This window comes from Oncorhynchus kisutch, unplaced genomic scaffold (genome assembly GCF_002021735.2).
Source record: "Oncorhynchus kisutch isolate 150728-3 unplaced genomic scaffold, Okis_V2 Okis09a-Okis19a_hom, whole genome shotgun sequence".
Taxonomy (NCBI): domain Eukaryota; kingdom Metazoa; phylum Chordata; class Actinopteri; order Salmoniformes; family Salmonidae; genus Oncorhynchus; species Oncorhynchus kisutch.
In genome coordinates, this window is record NW_022261985.1 from 14,892,205 (window position 1) to 14,912,379 (window position 20,175).

Sequence of the window (20,175 nt, forward strand, 5' to 3'; positions counted from 1 at the left end):
CCTGCTCCCCTCCTCTCCTCTCCCTGCTCCCCTCCTCTCCTGCTCCCATCCATTCTCCCTCCCTTGCTCCCTCCTCTCCTCTCCCCTCCCTGGCTTCTCTCCTCTCCCCTCCTATTCCCCTCCCCTGCTCCCCCTCCTCTCCTCTCCCCTGCTCCCCTCCTCTCCTCTCCCCTGCTCGCCTCCCTCTCCGTCTCCAGCTCCAGAAGACTCTGTCAGAGCTGGATGAAGATGATCCGTGTTATGAGTTCGCCCGGGAGCGTTTCACGGTTCACAGACCCACCTCTATTTCCTTCACTACGAATATGAACCCAGCACGGACCACACAGACGTTACACTGGTGGCACAGCTCTCCATGGACAGGTAGGAAGACAGACCTTACACACAGCTCGCCCATGGACAGGTAGGAAGACATACCTTACACACAGCTCTCCATGGACAGGTAGGAAGACAGACCTTACACACAGCTCTCTATGGACAGGTAGGAAGACAGACCTTACACAGCTCTCCATGGACAGGTAGGAAGACATACCTTACACACAGCTCTCCATGGACAGGTAGGAAGACAGACCTTACAACAGCTCTCCATGGACAGGTAGGAAGACAGATCTTACACACAGCTCTCCATGGGCAGGTAGGAAGACAGACCTTACACACAGCTCTCTATGGACAGGTAGGAAGACAGACCTTACACACAGCTCTCCATGGACAGGTAGGAAGACAGATCTTACACACAGCTCTCCATGGGCAGGTAGGAAGACAGACCTTACACACAGCGCTCTATGGACAGGTAGGAAGACAGACCTTACACACAGCTCTCCATAGACAGGTAGGAAGACAGACCTTACACACAGCTCTCCATGGACAGGTAGGAAGACAGACCTTACACACAGCTCTCTATGGACAGGTAGGAAGCCAGACCTTACACACAGCTCTCCATGGACAGGTAGGAAGACAGACCTTAAACACAGCTCTCCATGGACAGGTCCAGTCAGTCATGTGTCTGTAGCTCTGGGGACAGAAGACAGACCTTACACACAGCTCTCCATGGACAGGTCCAGTCAGTCATGTGTCTGTAGCTCTGGAGACAGTAGGGGACAGAAGACAACAGTAGGACAAGTCTACTCTGGGGACAGAAGACAACAGTAGGACAAGTCTACTCTGGAGACAGTAGGGGACAGAAGACACAGTAGGACAAGTCTACTCTGGAGACAGTAGGGGACAGAAGACAACAGTAGGACAAGTCTACTCTGGAGACAGTAGGGGACAGAAGACAACAGTAGGACAAGTCTACTCTGGAGACAGTAGGGGACAGAAGACAACAGTAGGACAAGTCTACTCTGGAGACAGTAGGGGACAGAAGACAACAGTAGGACAAGTCTACTCTGGAGACAGTAGGGGACAGAAGACAACAGTAGGCCAAGTCTACTCTGGGGACAGTAGGGGACAGAAGACAGACCTTACACAGCTCTCCATGGACAGGTCCAGTCAGTCATGTGTCTGTAGCTCTGGGGACAGTAGGGGACAGAAGACAGACCTTACACACAGCTCTCCATGGACAGGTCCAGTCAGTCATGTGTCTGTAGCTCTGGGGACAGTAGGACAAGTCTACTCTGGGGACAGTTGGACAAGTCTACTCTGGGGACAGTAGGGGACAGAAGACAACAGTAGGACAAGTCTACTCTGGGGACAGAAGACAACAGTAGGACAAGTCTCTGTATCACTTTGTTTTAAACATGACTCCGGACCATTACGACAAGGGACACGTCCACAGCTGGTTTTACGAGGAGGGAGTGTGTCTGTACGTGCGTGTGTGTTTCTGATTTAACCACAGCAGTGACATCATACTCTGATTAGACTGATTTAACCACAGCAGTGACATCATACTCTGATTAGACTGATTTAACCACAGCAGTGACATCATACTCTGATTAGACTGATTTAACCACAGCAGTGACATCATCATCCATTACAGCCATCACTGTATTATAAACTCCATTACAGCCATCGCTGCATTATAAGCTCAACTCCATTACAGCCATCACTGCATTATCAACTCCATTACAGCCATCACTGCATTATAAACTCCATTACAGCCATCACTGCATTATAAACAACTCCATTACAGCCATCACTGCATTATAAACTCCATTACAGCCATCACTGCATTATAAACTCCATTACAGCTATCACTGCATTATAAACTCCATTACAGCCATCACTGCATTATAAACTCAACTCCATTACAGCCATCACTGCATTATAAACTCCATTACAGCCATCACTGCATTATAAACTCAACTCCATTACAGCCATCACTGCACTATAAACTCCATTACAGCCAGCACTGCACTATAAACTCATCTCCATTACAGCCATCACTACATTATAAACTCCATTACAGCCATCACTGCATTATAAACTCCATTACAGCCATCACTGCACTATCAACTCCATTACAGCCATCACTACATTATAAACGCCATTACAGCCATCACTGCACTATAAACTCCATTACAGCCATCACTGCATTATAAACTCATCTACATTACAGCCATCACTGCATTATAAACTCAACTCCATTACAGCCATCACTGCATTATAAACTCCATTACAGCCATCACTGCACTATCAACTCCATTACAGCCATCACTACACTACAAACTCCATTACAGCCATCACTGCACTATAAACTCCATTACAGCCATCACTGCATTATAAACTCATCTCCATTACAGCCATCACTGCATTATAAACTCAACTCCATTACAGCCATCACTGCATTATAAACTCCATTACAGCCATCACTGCATTATAAACTCAACTCCGTTACAGCCATCACTGCATTATAAACTCAACTCCGTTACAGCCATCACTGCACTATAAACTCCATTACAGCCATCACTGCATTATAAACTCATCTCCATTACAGCCATCACTGCATTATAAACTCAACTCCATTACAGCCATCACTGCATTATAAACTCCATTACAGCCATCACTGCATTATAAACTCAACTCCGTTACAGCCATCACTGCATTATAAACTCAACTCCGTTACAGCCATCACTGCATTATAAACTCAACTCCGTTACAGCCATCACTGCATTATCAACTCCATTACAGCCATCACTGCATTATAAAGTCAACTCCATTACAGCCATCACTGCATTATAACTCCATTACAGCCATCACTGCATTATAAACTCAATTACAGCCATCACTACATTATAAACTCCATTACAGCCATCACTGCATTATAAACTCCATTACAGCCATCACGGCATTATCAACTCCATTACAGCCATCACGGCATTATAAACTCCATTACAGCTATCACTGCATTATAAACTCATTACAGCCATCACTGCACTATCAACTCCATTACAGCCATCACTGCATTATAAACTCCATTACAGCCATCACTGCATTATAACTCCATTACAGCCATCACTGCATTATAAACTCCATTACAGCCATCACTGCATTATAAACTCCATTACAGCCATCACTGCATTATAAACTCCATTACAGCCATCACTGCATTATAAACTCCATTACAGCCATCACTGCATTATAAACTCCATTACAGCCATCACTGCATTATAAACTCAACTCCATTACAGCCATCACTGCATTATAAACTCAACTCCATTACAGCCATCACTGCATTATAAACTCCATTACAGCCATCACTGCATTATAAACTCAACTCCATTACAGCCATCACTGCATTATAAACTCAACTCCATTACAGCCATCACTGCATTATAAACTCAACTCCATTACAGCCATCACTGCATTATCAACTCCATTACAGCCATCACTGCATTATCAACTCAACTCCATTACAGCCATCACTGTATTATAAACTCCATTACAGCCATCATTGCATTATCAACTCCATTACAGCCATCACTTCTCTAGTAATATTAGTCCTGTATGAATAGGATTTATTACAGCATCATAACCCCCTGTGGGTTGTTGACTGAACTATGAAACAGCATGTATTAAATTAGTTTTCTATGAATTTGGGGATTTTTTATTAAGGAAAGATCATTGTACACTTCAGGCTCCTTTCCAAACACAACATGTGTCAACAACAACAACAAAAGTTAGCTTTATAATCTTCAGGGTTTTATAGGAAATATAATTGTACACTTGAGGCAGCTTAGTTTCCGGTCCAAACACAATAGTGTTCTGCATCTCAAATAGAACCCTATTCCATATAGAGTCCTCTGGGTCCTGGTCTAAAGTAGTGCACTATCTAGGGAATAGAGCCCTCTGGGTCCTGGTCTAAAGTAGTGCACTATCTAGGGAATAGAGCCCTCTGGGTCCTGGTCTAAAGTAGTGCACTATCTAGGGAATAGAGCCCTCTGGGTCCTGGTCTAAAGTAGTGCACTATCTAGGGAATAGAGCCCTCTGGGTCCTGGTCTAAAGTAGTGCACTATCTAGGGAATAGAGCCCTCTGGGTCCTGGTCTAAAGTAGTGCACTATCTAGGGAATAGAGCCCTCTGGGTCCTGGTCTAAAGTAGTGCACTATCTAGGGAATAGAGCCCTCTGGGTCCTGGTCTAAAGTAGTGCACTATCTAGGGAATAGAGCCCTCTGGGTCCTGGTCTAAAGTAGTGCACTATCTAGGGAATAGAGCCCTCTGGGTCCTGGTCTAAAGTAGTGCACTATCTAGGGAATAGAGCCCTCTGGGTCCTGGTCTAAAGTAGTGCACTATCTAGGGAATAGAGCCCTCTGGGTCCTGGTCTAAAGTAGTGCACTATCTAGGGAATAGAGCCCTCTGGGTCCTGGTCTAAAGTAGTGCACTATCTAGGGAATAGAGCCCTCTGGGTCCTGGTCTAAAGTAGTGCACTATCTAGGGAATAGAGCCCTCTGGGTCCTGGTCTAAAGTAGTGCACTATCTAGGGAATAGAGCCCTCTGGGTCCTGGTCTAAAGTAGTGCACTATCTAGGGAATAGAGCCCTCTGGGTCCTGGTCTAAAGTAGTGCACTATCTAGGGAATAGAGCCCTCTGGGTCCTGGTCTAAAGTAGTGCACTATCTAGGGAATAGAGCCCTCTGGGTCCTGGTATAAAGTAGTGCACTATCTAGGGAATAGAGCCCTCTGGGTCCTGGTCTAAAGTAGTGCACTATCTAGGGAATAGAGCCCTCTGGGTCCTGGTCTAAAGTAGTGCACTATCTAGGGAATAGAGCCCTCTGGGTCCTGGTCTAAAGTAGTGCACTATCTAGGGAATAGAGCCCTCTGGGTCCTGGTCTAAAGTAGTGCACTATCTAGGGAATAGAGCCCTCTGGGTCCTGGTCTAAAGTAGTGCACTATCTAGGGAATAGAGCCCTCTGGGTCCTGGTCTAAAGTAGTGCACTATCTAGGGAATAGGGTGCTATGGGTCCTGGTCTAAAGTAGTGCACTATATAGGGAATAGAGTCCTCTGGGTCCTGGTCTAAAGTAGTGCACTATCTAGGGAATAGAGCCCTCTGGGACCTGGTCTAAAGAAGTGCACTATCTAGGGAATAAGGTGCATGGGTCCTGGTCTAAAGTAGTGCACTATATAGGGAATAGAGCCTTCTGGGTCCTGGTCTAAAGTAGTGCACTATATAGGGAATAGGGTGCATGGGTCCTGGTCTAAAGTAGTGCCCTATATAGGGAATAGGGTCCCATTTTGGGATACAAGCTGTGAGACATTGGAGCCTGCAGAGAAACATGTAGAAGATACCGATCAGAATATCCTGATGAAACCAAGCTTCTTAGGGGAATTTAACCCCTCTACTGTTGCCGGGCAGATTTAATATAGATCATTACATTATAATGTTTAACTCCTCTACTGTTGCCAGGCAGATTTAATACAGATCATTACATTATAGAGAATGTTAACTCCTCTACTGTTGCCGGGCAGATTTAATATAGATCATTACATTATAATGTTTAACTCCTCTACTGTTGCCAGGCAGATTTAATAAAGATCAGTCCTCTCAGCCAGGAACAGAAGTAGAAACCCAGAGTTTTACCACAGAACTCTTCACTCGTCCATTTCTCTGCTAATTCACCTGTCTAGTTTTCCTCTACAGTCCTCTCATTACTGAGCACTGAGTGAAGTCATTGGAAACAAATGGCACCCTACTCCTACAGTATGGGCCCTGGTCTAAAGTAGTGCACTACACTATGGGCCCTGGTCTAAAGTAGTGCACTACAGTATGGGCCCTGGTCTAAGGTAGTGCACTACCCCTATGGGCCCTGGTCTAAAGTAGTGCACTACAGTATGGGCCCTGGTCTAAAGTAGTACACTACCCCTATGGGCCCTGGTCTAAAGTAGTGCACTACAGTATGGGCCCTGGTCTAAAGTAGTGCACTACCCCTATGGGCCCTGGTCTAAAGTAGTGCACTACAGTATGGGCCCTGGTCTAAAGTAGTGCACTACACTATGGGCCCTGGTCTAAAGTAGTGCACTACAGTATGGGCCCTGGTCTAAAGTAGTGCACTACCCCTATGGGCCCTGGTCTAAAGTAGTGCACTACAGTATGGGCCCTGGTCTAAAGTAGTACACTACCCCTATGGGCCCTGGTCTAAAGTAGTGCACTACCCTATGGGCCCTGGTCTAAAGTAGTGCACTACCCTATGGGCCCTGGTCTAAAGTAGTGCACTACAGTATGGTCCCTGGTCTAAAGTAGTGCACTACCCTATGGGCCCTGGTCTAAAGTAGTGCACTACAGTATGGGCCCTGGTCTAAAGTAGTGCACTACCCTATGGGCCCTGGTCTAAAGTAGTGCACTACAGTATGGGCCCTGGTCTAAAGTAGTACACTACCCCTATGGGCCCTGGTCTAAAGTAGTGCACTACCCTATGGGCCCTGGTCTAAAGTAGTGCACTACAGTATGGGCCCTGGTCTAAAGTAGTACACTACCCCTATGGGCCCTGGTCTAAAGTAGTGCACTACCCTATGGGCCCTGGTCTAAAGTAGTGCACTACACTATGGGTCCTGGTCTAAAGTAGTGCACTACAGTATATAGGGGATATGGTGCCATTTTACAATGAATTTAATATGGAGTATGTGAATATCCAATTTGGGAAGAATGGAAGGAATTGACATTCTCTTCATCTCTCTCTCTCTCTTCATCTCTCTCTCTCTCTTCATCTCTCTCTCTTCATCTCTCTCTCTTCATCTCTCTCTCTCTCTCTCTCTCCCGTCTCTGTCTCTCTCTCTTCTCTCTCTCCCCCTCTCTGTCTCCCATCTCTCTCTCTCTGTCTCTCTCTCACCTCTCCCCCTTCCTCTCTCTCTCTCTCTCTCTCTTCTCTCTCTCCTCTCTCTCTCTGTCTCTGTCTCTATCTCTCTGTCTCTCCCCTCTCCTCTATGTCTCTCTCTCTCTCTTCCCTCTCTCCCCTCCCTCTCTCTCTCTCTCTCTCTCTCTCTCTCTCTAGTTTGAGTGACTGAAGGTTATTCTAGCAGCATGTTTGAGTTGGAACACATCGCAGAGTAAATTAAATTAAGTCAAGCAAGGGGATTGGGACTTATCCCCATTGGACAATGTTTAAGAACACTGGAACGTTGACTGTGTTCTTCTGTTTTCTCTTTGTGTCTGGGCTTTTAGGACTCACAGGAGGCATGTTTACCCTCTAGCCCTGTCAGTTAGCTCTGGGGGCTGAGGATCACATGGGAGTCTTTACCCTGTAGCCCTGTCAGTTAGCTCTGTGAGCTGAGGATCACATGGGAGTCGTTACCCTGTAGCCCTGTCAGTTAGCTCTGTGAGCTGAAGACCACATGGGAGTCTTTACCCTGTAGCCCTGTGAGCTGAAGACCACATGGGAGTCTTTACCCTGTAGCCCTGTCAGTTAGCTCTGTGAGCTGAAGACCACATGGGAGTCTTTACCCTGTAGCCCTGTCAGGTAGCTCTGTGAGCTGAAGACCACATGGGAGTCTTTACCATGTAGCCCTGTCAGTTAGCTCTGTGAGCTGAAGACCACATGGGAGTCTTTAACCTGTAGCCCTGTCAGTTAGCTCTGTGGGCTGAGGACCACATGGCATGGGAGTCTTTACCCTGTAGCCCTGTCAGTTAGCTCTGTGAGCTGAAGACCACATGGGAGTCTTTACCCTGTAGTCCTGTCAGTTAGCTCTGTGAGCTGAAGACCACATGGGAGTCTTTACCCTGTAGTCCTGTCAGTTAGCTCTGTGAGCTGAAGACCACATGGGAGTCTTTACCCTGTAGTCCTGTCAGTTAGCTCTGTGAGCTGAAGACCACATGGGAGTCTTTACCCTGTAGCCCAGTCAGTTAGCTCTGTGAGCTGAAGACCACATGGTAGTCTTTACCCTGTAGCCCTGAGAGCTGAAGACCACATGGGAGTCTTTACCCTGTAGCCCTGTAAGTTAGCTCTGTGAGCTGAAGACCACATGGGAGTCTTTACCCTCTAGCCCTGTCAGTTAGCTCTGTGAGCTGAAGACGACATGGGAGTCTTTACCCTGTAGCCCTGTCAGGTAGCTCTGTGGGCTGATAGCTCTGTGAGCTGAGGATGTTTACCCTGTAGCCATCCATCCTATTGACTTTGAACTCATGGAACACTGAGGTCCATATAGACCCATTCTAGAACACAGGGAACACTGAGGTCCATATAGACCCATTCTAGAACACAGGGAACACTGAGGCCCATATAGACCCATTCTAGAACACAGGGAACACTGAGGCCCATATAGACCCATTGTAGAACACAGGGAACACTGAACACTGTGGCCCAGTCCCAGAGGAACACAGGAGAGAGGGTTAGGTAAAGATCAGTGGCATCATCATTAACACACACACACACACACATGTTAATACAGTAGTCTCTCACGGCCTCCACATCTCTTTCAGAACACCTCTCCATTGTAATGAGTGAAGTTGTTCAGGGTTTCTGTCATTTCAGTGGACAGGTGGAAACCACAGCAGAGGTTTCATTGATTTAACATTGGTAAATGTCAGCTGCACCTCTTGCCTATTGGCACCTCATTTCATCTGTACAACCTAGCCAATAACAGTGGATCAGTGTGAAGGGGATTGGATGATTGGACGATATGGCGGTTGGATGAACACAGATTGAGATTACAGCTACAGAGATTAAGATCTATATGTTGAATACCGGACATTAAATATTTCTGTACTGAATAATTCAATACTATAGGTCTGATATATTTTATTGATATATCTCCTCTCTCTCTCTCTCTCCTCTCTTTCTCCCCCCCCCCCCCCCCCCCCCCTTATCTCCTCTTAGCCAGGAAGGATCCGACAGCACCAAGGTTATTTAGTTTAATATTGTCAGCTGTTCTAACCTGGCCTGGACACACACTCTCTCTCTTCCCATCTCACTCCCTCTCTCTATCTCATCTCCTCTCTCACTCCCTCTCTCTCTCCCCCTCTCAATCTCCTCTCTCTCTCCCCCTCTCACTCCCTCTCTCTATCTCATCTCCTCTCTCTCTCCCCCTCTCACTATCTCCATCTCCTCTCTCTCCCCCTCTCACTCCCCTCTCACTCCCTCTCTCTCTCCCCCTCTCACTCCCTCTCTCTATCTCATCTCCTCTCTCTCTCCCTCTCACTCCCTCTCTCTCTCTCCCCCTCTCACTCCCTCTCTCTCTCCCCCTCTCACTCCCTCTCTCTCTCCCCCTCTCACTCCCTCACTCCCTCTCTCTATCTCATCTCCTCTCTCTCTCTCCCTCTCACTCCCTCTCTCTCTCTCCCCCTCTCACTCCCTCTCTCTCTCTCCCCCTCTCACTCCCTCTCTCCATCTCCTCCCTCTCTCTCTCTCCCCCTCTTACTCCCTCTCTCCATCTCCTCTCTCTCCCCCTCTCACTCCCTCTCTCTCTCCCCCTCTCTCTCCCCCTCTCACTCCCTCTCTCCATCTCCTCTCTCTCCCCCTCTCACTCCCTCTCTCTCTCTCCCCCTCTCTCTCCCCCTCTCCCCCTCTCTCTCCATCTCCTCTCTCTCCCCCTCTCACTCCCTCTCTCTCTCTCCCCCTCTCTCTCCCCCTCTCACTCCCTCTCCATCTCCTCTCTCTCCCCCTCTCACTCCCTCTCTCTCTCTCCCCCTCTCACTCCCTCTCTCCATCTCCTCTCTCACCCCCTCTCTCTATCGCCATCTCCTCTTCCTATCTGTAAACACTGGGAAGGTCCTATCAGCCTGGCCCTGTATCTCCATCTCCTCTTCCTGTCTCTCCTCTTCCTCCTCCTCCAACGGTGGTGTCTCTCTCTCCTCTCCAGGCTCCAGATGTTAGAGGCGATCTGTAAACACTGGGAAGGTCCTATCAGCCTGGCCCTGTATCTCTCTGACGCTGAGGCTCAACAGTTCCTGCGCTATACCCAGGGGTCAGAGGTCCTGATGTCCAGGGGGAACGTGGGCTACCATATCGTCTACAAGGAGGGTCAGTTCTATCCGGTCAACCTGCTCAGGAACGTAGCCATGCGGCAGGTCAACACGCCCTACATGTTCCTGTCAGATATCGACTTCCTGCCCATGTACGGCCTCTACGAGTACCTCAGGTGAGGGAGAACGACTCAGCTGTAGAGATACTGTAATGTATAATGTCCTCTAGGAGTACCTCAGGTGAGGGAGAACGACTCAGCTGTAGAGATACTGTAATGTATAATGGCCTCTACGAGTACCTCACGTGAGGGAGAACGACTCAGCTGTAGAGGAGACTGTAATGTATAATGGCCTCTACGAGTACCTCAGGTGAGGGAGACCATCACAGACGTAGAGGAGACTGTAATGTATAATGGCCTCTACGAGTACCTCAGGTGAGGGAGAACGTCACAGACGTAGAGGAGACTGTAATGTATAATGTCCTCTACGAGTACCTCAGGTGAGGGAGAACGTCACAGACGTAGAGGAGACTGTAATGTATAATGTCCTCTACGAGTACCTCAGGTGAGGGAGAACGTCACAGCTGTAGAGGAGACTGTAATGTATAATGTCCTCTACGAGTACCTCAGGTGAGGGAGAACGACTCAGCTGTAGAGGAGACTGTAATGTATAATGTCCTCTACGAGTACCTCAGGTGAGGGAGACCATCACAGACGTAGAGGAGACTGTAATGTATAATGTCCTCTACGAGTACCTCAGGTGAGGGAGAACGTCACAGACGTAGAGGAGACTGTAATGTATAATGTCCTCTACGAGTACCTCAGGTGAGGGAGAACGTCACAGCTGTAGAGGAGACTGTAATGTATAATGTCCTCTACGAGTACCTCAGGTGAGGGAGAACGTCACAGCCGTAGAGGAGACTGTAATGTATAATGTCCTCTACGAGTACCTCAGGTGAGGGAGAACGTCACAGACGTAGAGGAGACTGTAATGTATAATGTCCTCTACGAGTACCTCAGGTGAGGGAGAACGTCACAGCCGTAGAGGAGACTGTAATGTATAATGTCCTCTACGAGTACCTCAGGTGAGGGAGAACGTCACAGACGTAGAGGAGACTGTAATGTATAATGGCCTCTACGAGTACCTCAGGTGAGGGAGAACGACTCAGCTGTAGAGGAGACTGTAATGTATAATGTCCTCTACGAGTACCTCAGGTGAGGGAGACCATCACAGACGTAGAGGAGACTGTAATGTATAATGTCCTCTACGAGTACCTCAGGTGAGGGAGAACGTCACAGACGTAGAGGAGACTGTAATGTATAATGTCCTCTACGAGTACCTCAGGTGAGGGAGAACGTCACAGCTGTAGAGGAGACTGTAATGTATAATGTCCTCTACGAGTACCTCAGGTGAGGGAGAACGTCACAGCCGTAGAGGAGACTGTAATGTATAATGTCCTCTACGAGTACCTCAGGTGAGGGAGAACGTCACAGACGTAGAGGAGACTGTAATGTATAATGTCCTCTACGAGTACCTCAGGTGAGGGAGAACGTCACAGCCGTAGAGGAGACTGTAATGTATAATGTCCTCTACGAGTACCTCAGGTGAGGGAGAACGTCACAGACGTAGAGGAGACTGTAATGTATAATGGCCTCTACGAGTACCTCAGGTGAGGGAGAACGACTCAGCTGTAGAGGAGACTGTAATGTATAATATTCTCTTCTAACTCTGGGGTCACATTGCTGGGGAAACTTCTAGATCTCAGAGGGGTGTGTGGAGAGTGACTTTCTAACCCTGAGCGTCTCTGTCTGTAACGTCCCTGCAACGTCTCTGCAACGTCTCTGTAACGTCTCTGTAACGTCCCTGTCTGTAACGTCTCTGTAACGTCCCTGTCTGTAGCGTCTCTGTAACGTCCCTGTCTGTAACGTCTCTGTAACGTCTCTGTCTGTAACGTCCCTGTAACGTCTCTGCAACGTCTCTGTAACGTCCCTGCAGGAAGTCAGTGGTACAGCTGGACATGGCTAACAGCAAGAAAGCGTTGGTGGTGCCGGCCTTCGAGACGCTCCGTTACCGTCTGTCTTACCCCAAGTCCAAGGCCGAGCTGCTGTCCCAACTGGACATGGGGACTCTATTCACCTTCAGGTAGAAACACATGCAGCTGCTGTCCCAACTGGACATGGGGACTCTATTCACCTTCAGGTAAAAACACATGTAGCTGCTGTCCCAACTGGACATGGGGACTCTATTCACCTTCAGGTAAAAACACATGTAGCTGCTGTCCCAACTGGACATGGGGACTCTATTCACCTTCAGGTAAAAACACATGTAGCTGCTGTCCCAACTGGACATGGGGACTCTATTCACCTTCAGGTAAAAACACATGTAGCTGCTGTCCCAACTGGACACTGGGCCAGTGTTCTGAACTTAAAGGGATGGCCCACTGGGCCAGTGTTCTGAACTTAAAGGGATGGCCCACTGGGCCAGTGTTCTGAACTTAAAGGGATGGCCCACTGGGCCAGTGTTCTGAACTTAAAGAAGGGGGACACTGGGCCAGTGTTCTGAACTTAAAGGGATGGCCCACTGGGCCAGTGTTCTGAACTTAAAGGGATGGCCCACTGGGCCAGTGTTCTGAACTTAAAGGGATGGGACGCTGGGCTAGTGTTCTGAACTTAAAGGGATGGGACACTGGGCCAGTGTTCTGAACTTAAAGGGATGGCCCACTGGACCAGTGTTCTGAACTTAAAGGGATGGGACACATTCTCATTCGTTAGCAGCAGCACAGATGTTACTCTATCATTCGCCTTCCAACGACTGAAACGATCATTTAAGGTACAACATCAATCTTACTCCGGCTCTAAGGGATAAAGGGATGCCTAGTTAAATAAATAAAGACTGCCTCCTGGTGTCTAAATACTAAGAAGCAGCGTAGGTGTTTGTCTTTCAACACAGAGATCGTTTTTGATCATTAACATGACAGATTGAGCCACAGAGCCCAGAAAGTTGGGTTCAATCACTCCTCAGCTAGAAGACTCCCAGATGGGTTCAATCACTACTCAGCTAGAATACTCCCAGATGGGTTCAATCACTACTCAGCTAGAAGGACTCCCAGATGGGTTCAATCACTCCTCAGCTAGAAGACTCCCAGATGGGTTCAATCACTACTCAGCTAGAATACTCCCAGATGGGTTCAATCACTACTCAGCTAGAAGGACTCCCAGATGGGTTCAATCACTCCTCAGCTAGAAGACTCCCCAGATGGGTTCAATCACTACTCAGCTAGAATGACTCCCAGATAGTTGGGTTCAATCCCTCCTCAGCTAGAATGACTCCCAGATAGTTGGGTTCAATCCCTCTTCAGCTACCTGCCCCCTCTACACTCTAACCACTAGGCTACCTGCCACCTCTACACTCTAACCACTAGGCTACCCTGCCACCTCTACACTCTAACCACTAGGCTACCCTGCCACCTCTACACTCTAACCACTAGGCTACCCTGCCACCTCTACCCTCTAACCACTAGGCTACCCTGCCGCCTCTACACTCTAACCACTAGGCTACCCTGCCACCTCTACACTCTAACCACTAGGCTACCCTGCCACCTCTACTCTCTAACCACTAGGTTACCTGCCCCCTCTACTCTCTAACCACTAGGTTACCTGCCCCCTCTACACTCTAACCACGAGGCTACCCTGCCGTCCCTACACTCTAACCACTAGGCGACCTGCCGTCCCTACACTCTAACCACTAGGTTACCCTGCCCCCTCTACACTCTAACCACTAGGTTACCTGCCCCCCTCTACTCTCTAACCACTAGGTTACCTGCCCCCTCTACACTCTAACCACTAGGTTACCCTGCCACCTCTACACTCTAACCACTAGGCTACCCTGCCACCTCTACTCTCTAACCACTAGGCTACCCTGCCCCCTCTACACTCTAACCACTAGGTTACCCTGCCCCCTCTACACTCTAACCACTAGGCTACCCTGCCCCCTCTACACTCTAACCACTAGGCTACCCTGCCACCTCTACACTCTAACCACTAGGTTACCCTGCCACCTCTACACTCTAACCACTAGGCTACCCTGCCACCTCTACTCTCTAACCACTAGGCTACCCTGCCCCCTCTACACTCTAACCACTAGGTTACCTGCCCCCTCTACACTCTAACCACGAGGCTACTCTGCCGTCCCTACACTCTAACCACTAGGCGACCTGCCGTCCCTACACTCTAACCACTAGGTTACCCTGCCCCCTCTACACTCTAACCACTAGGTTACCTGCCCCCTCTACTCTCTAACCACTAGGTTACCTGCCACCTCTACACTCTAACCACTAGGTTACCTGCCCCCTCTACACTCTAACCATTAGGTTACCTGCCCCCTCTACACTCTAACCACTAGGCTACCTACCTCCTCTACACTCTAACCACTAGGCTACCCTGCACCCCTCTACACTCTAACCACTAGGCTACCCTGCCCCCTCTACACTCTAACCACTAGGCTACCCTGCCCCCTCTACACTCTAACCACTAGGCTACCCTGCCGTCCCTACACTCTAACCACTAGGTTACCTGCCCCCTCTACTCTCTAACCACAAGGCTACCCTGCCGCCCCAGAATCCCTCCTCTCCCTCCTTGGCTATAACGTATTGAATGTTGAATCCTACTTCCTGTTCTCCCTGCTAGATACCATGTCTGGACGAAGGGTCATGCTCCCACTAACTTTGCTAAGTGGAGGACTGCCACCACGCCGTACAGAGTCCAGTGGGAAGCGGACTTTGAACCCTACGTGATGGTGAGACGGGACAGTCCAGAGTACGACAGGCGCTTCGTTGGCTTGGGTGGAATAAAGTGGCTCATATTATGGAGCTGGATGCACAGGTACTGGACACACCTTTACCATCACTCTGTCACTCACAGGTACTGGACACACCTTTACCCATCACTCTGTCACTCACAGGTACTGGATACACCTTTACCATCACTCTGTCACTCACAGGTACTGGACACACCTTTACCCATCACTCTGTCACTCACAGGTACTGGACACACCTTAACCCATCACTCTGTCACTCACAGGTACTGGATACACCTTTACCCATCACTCTGTCACTCACAGGTACTGGATACACCTTTACCCATCACTCTGTCACTCACAGGTACTGGACACACCTTTACCATCACTCTGTCACTCACAGGTACTGGATACACCTTTACCCATCACTCTGTCACTCACAGGTACTGGACACACCTTTACCATCACTCTGTCACTCACAGGTACTGGATACACCTTTACCCATCACTCTGTCACTCACAGGTACTGATCACTCTGTCCCTCACAGGTACTGGACACACCTTTACTATCATTCTGTCACTCACAGGTACTGGACACACCTTTACCATCACTCTGTCACTCACAGGTACTGATCACTCTGTCACTCACAGGTACTGATCACTCTGTCACTCACAGGTACTGGACACACCTTTACCCATCACTCTGTCACTCACAGGTACTGGACACACCTTTACCATCACTCTGTCATTCACAGGTACTGGACACAACTTTACCCATCACTCTGGCACTCACAGGTACTGGATACACCTTTACCCATCACGCTGTCTCTCACAGGTACTGGACACACCTTTACCATCACTCTGTCTCTCACAGGTACTGGACACACCTTTACCCATCACGCTGTCTCTCACAGGTACTGGACACACCTTTACCCATCACTCTGTCACTCACAGGTACTGGACACACCTCTACCATCACTCTGTCACTCACAGGTACCGGATACACCTCTTTACCCATCACTCTGTCACTCACAGGTACTGGACACACATTTTCCCATCACTCTGTCACTCACAGGTACCGGATACACCTTTACCATCACTCTGGCACTCACAGGTACTGGATACACCTTTACCATCACTCTGTCACTCACAGGTACCGGATACACCTTTACCCATCACTCTGTCACTCACAGGTACCGGATACACCTCTTTACCCATCACTCTGTCACTCACAGGTACTGGACACACATTTTCCCATCACTCTGTCACTCACAGGTACTGGCCACACCTTTACCCATCACTCTGCCACTCACAGGTACTGGATACACCTTTACCCATCACTCTGTCACTCACAGGTACTGATCACTCTGTCACTCACAGGTACTGGACACACCTTTAACCATCACTCTGTCACTCACATGTACTGGATACACCTTTACCATCACTCTGTCACTCACAGGTACTGGATACACCTTTACGCATCACTCTGTCACTCACAGGTACTGGACACACCTTTACCATCACTCTGTCACTCACAGGTACTGGATACACCTTTACCATCACTCTGTCACTCACGGGTACTGGACACACCTTTAAACCATCACTCTGTCACTCACAGGTACTGGACACACCTTCACCCATCACTCTGTCACTCACAGGTACTGGATACACCTTTACCATCACTCTGTCACTCACAGGTAGTGGACACACATTTTCCCATCACTCTGTCACTCACAGGTACTGGCCACACCTTTACCCATCAATCTGTCACTCACAGGTACTGGATACACCTTTACCATCACTCTGTCACTCACAGGTACTGGACACACCTTCACCCATCACTCTGTCACTCACAGGTACTGGACACACCTTCACCCATCACTCTGTCACTCACAGGTACTGGATACACCTTTACCATCACTCTGTCACTCACAGGTACTGGATACACCTCTTAGCCATCACTCTGTCACTCACATGAGTTAGTGATGCTGTCTTAGTGATTCTAACTCTGTCCTCTGTCCTCTCCTCCAGCAGTATGAGTTAGTGATGCTGTCTTAGTGATTCTAACTCTGTCCTCTGTCCTCTCCTCCAGCAGTATGAGTTAGTGATGCTGTCTTAGTGATTCTAACTCTGTCCTCTGTCCTCTCTTCCAGGAGTATGAGTTTGTGGTTCTGCCCAACGCCTATATGATCCACATGCCTCATGCTCCCAGTTTCGACATCACCAAGTTCCGGTCCAACAAGCAGTACCGCGTCTGTCTGAAGACCCTGAAAGAGGAGTTTCAACAGAACATGTCTAGAAGATACGGCTTCGCTGCCCTCAAATACATGACTGCAGAGAACAACAGCTAGCCAACACCGATGAGCCAGGACACTCTGACCCGTTATTGACTACACTACCCATAACACCCTTCTCTACGGCTGTCTAGGACTACACTTCTACCCAGGACCCCTCTGGGCTGGGCAGAGGAGAGGGAAAGGGCAGTGGATTCTAAGGACAGTCGATGTAGGGGAGTCAGGAGTGGACAGAACGGTTACTAAAGACTCTTACTACGAACTCTGACCCGTTATTGACTACACTACCCATAACACCCTTCTCTAAGGCTGTCTAGGACTACACCTCTACAGAGGAGAGGAAAAGGGCAGTGGATTCTAAGGACAGTCGATGTAGGGGAGTCGGGAGTGGACAGAACGGTTACTAAAGACTCTTACTACGAACTCTGACCTTTGTGCCAACCGATCACGAGGTTTTAAATTGTGAGCTCTGCTTCTTGTGAACTCTCACCTTTTAGTTTGGGGTTATGACCTGGTTTGAGACGGACCAGCGTTAACCAACTGAAGGGTAACCGGGGGTAACCGTAAGGTCGTTGTGTCCCAAACATTGTTTTTTTTACCCCTTCCCGAGGACGGATGGAGCAGTCTGTCCAGAAGTTGCAGACCTGGTTTCTATCTGGTTTCTGGCTGGGAGAGGAAGCTGTTGCTGTAAATGTTGAGTCAGTACAGGGCTGGTTTGGACTCATACAACTCTCTGTTCTTCTCTAACAATAGAACTAGGCATCACTATGGGAGGGAAGGAGGGAGGGAGGGAGGGAGGGAAGGAAGGAGGGAGGAAGGGAGAGCAGGGGAGAGAGACTGACTGTAGCCCTGGACTTGGAAAGCAGACAAGACATTTGTTCTGTCTCTGGGCCATATCTGGAAGACCAGCTGCTCATTCCCAACTGCTGTTTGTTGTGCTAAATGTAATATGGTATGTGTGTGTCTGTCTCCCTCCCTGCCTCCTGTCTCCTTCCTGTCTCCTTCCTTCCTTCCTTCCTTCCTTCCTTCCTTCCTTCCTTCCTTCCTTCCTTCCCTACCTGCCTCCCTGTCTCCCTCCCTGTCTCCCTCCCTGTCTCCCTCCCTCCTTCCTTCCTTCCTTCCTTCCTTCCCTCCCTCCCTCCCTCCCTCCCTCCCTCCCTCCCTCCCTCCCTCCCTCCCTCCCTCCCTCCCTCCCTCCCTCCCTCCCTCCCTCCCTGTCTCCCTCCCTCCCTGTCTCCCTCCTTCCTTCCCTCCCTGTCTCCCTGCATCCCTCCCTCCCTCCCTGTCTCCCTGCCTCCCTCCCTGCCTCCCTGCCTCCCTCCCTCCCTGCCTACCTCCCTCCTTCCCTCCCTCCCTGTCTCCCTCCCTCCCTCCCTCCTTCCTTCCCTGTCTCCCTCCCTCCCTGCCTCCCTGCCTCCCTCCCTGCCTGCCTACCTCCCTCCCTCCCTGCCTACCTCCCTCCCTCCCTCCCTCCCTCCCTCCCTGCCTGCCTGCCTCCCTCCCTGCCTACCTACCTCCCTCCCTCCCTCCCTGTCTCCCTCCTTTCTTCCCTCCCTCCCTCCCTCCCTCCCTCCCTCCCTCCCTCCCTCCCTCCCTCCCTCCCTCCCTCCCTCCCTCCCTCCCTCCCTCCCTCCCTCCCTCCCTCCCTGTCTCCCTCCCTGCCTCCTTCCCTTCCTCCCTGTCTCCCTCCCTGCCTCCTTCCCTGCCTCCCTCCCTCCCTCCCTGTCTCCCTCCCTCCCTCCCTGTCTCCCTCCCTGCCTCCCTCCCTGCCTCCCTCCCTGTCTCCCTCCCTGCCTCCCTCCCTGCCTCCCTCCCTGTCTCCCTCCCTGCCTCCCTCCCTGCCTCCCTCCCTCCCTGCCTCCCTCCCTGTCTCCCTCCCTGCCTCCCTCCCTGCCTGCCTCCCTCCCTCCCTGCCTCCCTCCCTCCCTGCCTGCCTCCCTCCCTCCCTGCCTCCCTCCCTCCCTCCCTCCCTCCCTCCCTCCCTCCCTCCCTCCCTCCCTCCCTCCCTGCCTCCCTCCCTCCCTCCCTCCCTCCCTCCCTCCCTCCCTCCCTCCCTCCCTGCCTCCCTCCCTCCCTGCCTCCCTCCCTGCCTCCCTCCCTGCCTCCAGGACAAATGTTTATCGAGGACTGAGGAGAACAGAAAGCTTTGAAGCATTGTGTGCTTTACATTATGTCTGTACACTGCAAATCAGAAATGATATTATTTTTTTCTCTCCATGTGCCGTAAAAATAAAACAATTTAACTGACAGACAACGTATCCAAGTTTCACTCTCATAAAAATGCAAATGATGTTGCTCAGCGATAAGAGACAAAAACATCAGAGCCTCAACAGAATCAGAAACGTCGGAGAGTCTGGATGACTGACACATGCTCAGTCCCAAATGGCTCCCTATTCCCTATATAGTACACTACTATAGACCAGAGCCCTATTCCCTATATAGTACACTACTATAGACCAGAGCCCTATTCCCTATATAGTACACTACTTTAGACCAGAGCCCTATTCCCTATATAGTACACTACTTTAGACCAGAGCCCTATTCCCTATATAGTACACTACTATAGACCAGAGCTCTATTCCCTATATAGTACACTACTATAGACCAGAGCCCTATTCCCTATATAGTACACTACTATAGACCAGAGCCCTATTCCCTATATAGTACACTACTTTAGACCAGAGCCCTATTCCCTATATAGTACACTACTTTAGACCAGGGCCCTATTCCCTATATAGTGCACTACTTTAGACCAGAGCCCTATTC

General features: G+C 49.6%; 1 protein-coding gene across 1 annotated transcript in view; it reads left to right on the forward strand.

Moving 5' to 3' along the window:
• LOC109887189 (LARGE xylosyl- and glucuronyltransferase 1-like) overlaps positions 1-18,092 on the forward strand; it is a 210,686-nt gene extending 192,594 nt beyond the window's left edge. The window contains 7 exon segments of the mRNA XM_031815405.1: positions 198-270; positions 273-360; positions 10,220-10,498; positions 12,318-12,464; positions 15,008-15,156; positions 15,159-15,202; positions 17,269-18,092. Of these exon segments, the coding sequence (XP_031671265.1) occupies positions 198-270; positions 273-360; positions 10,220-10,498; positions 12,318-12,464; positions 15,008-15,156; positions 15,159-15,202; positions 17,269-17,466 (978 nt within the window). The 3' untranslated portion in view covers positions 17,467-18,092.
• Positions 18,093-20,175: the final 2,083 nt, after the last annotated feature.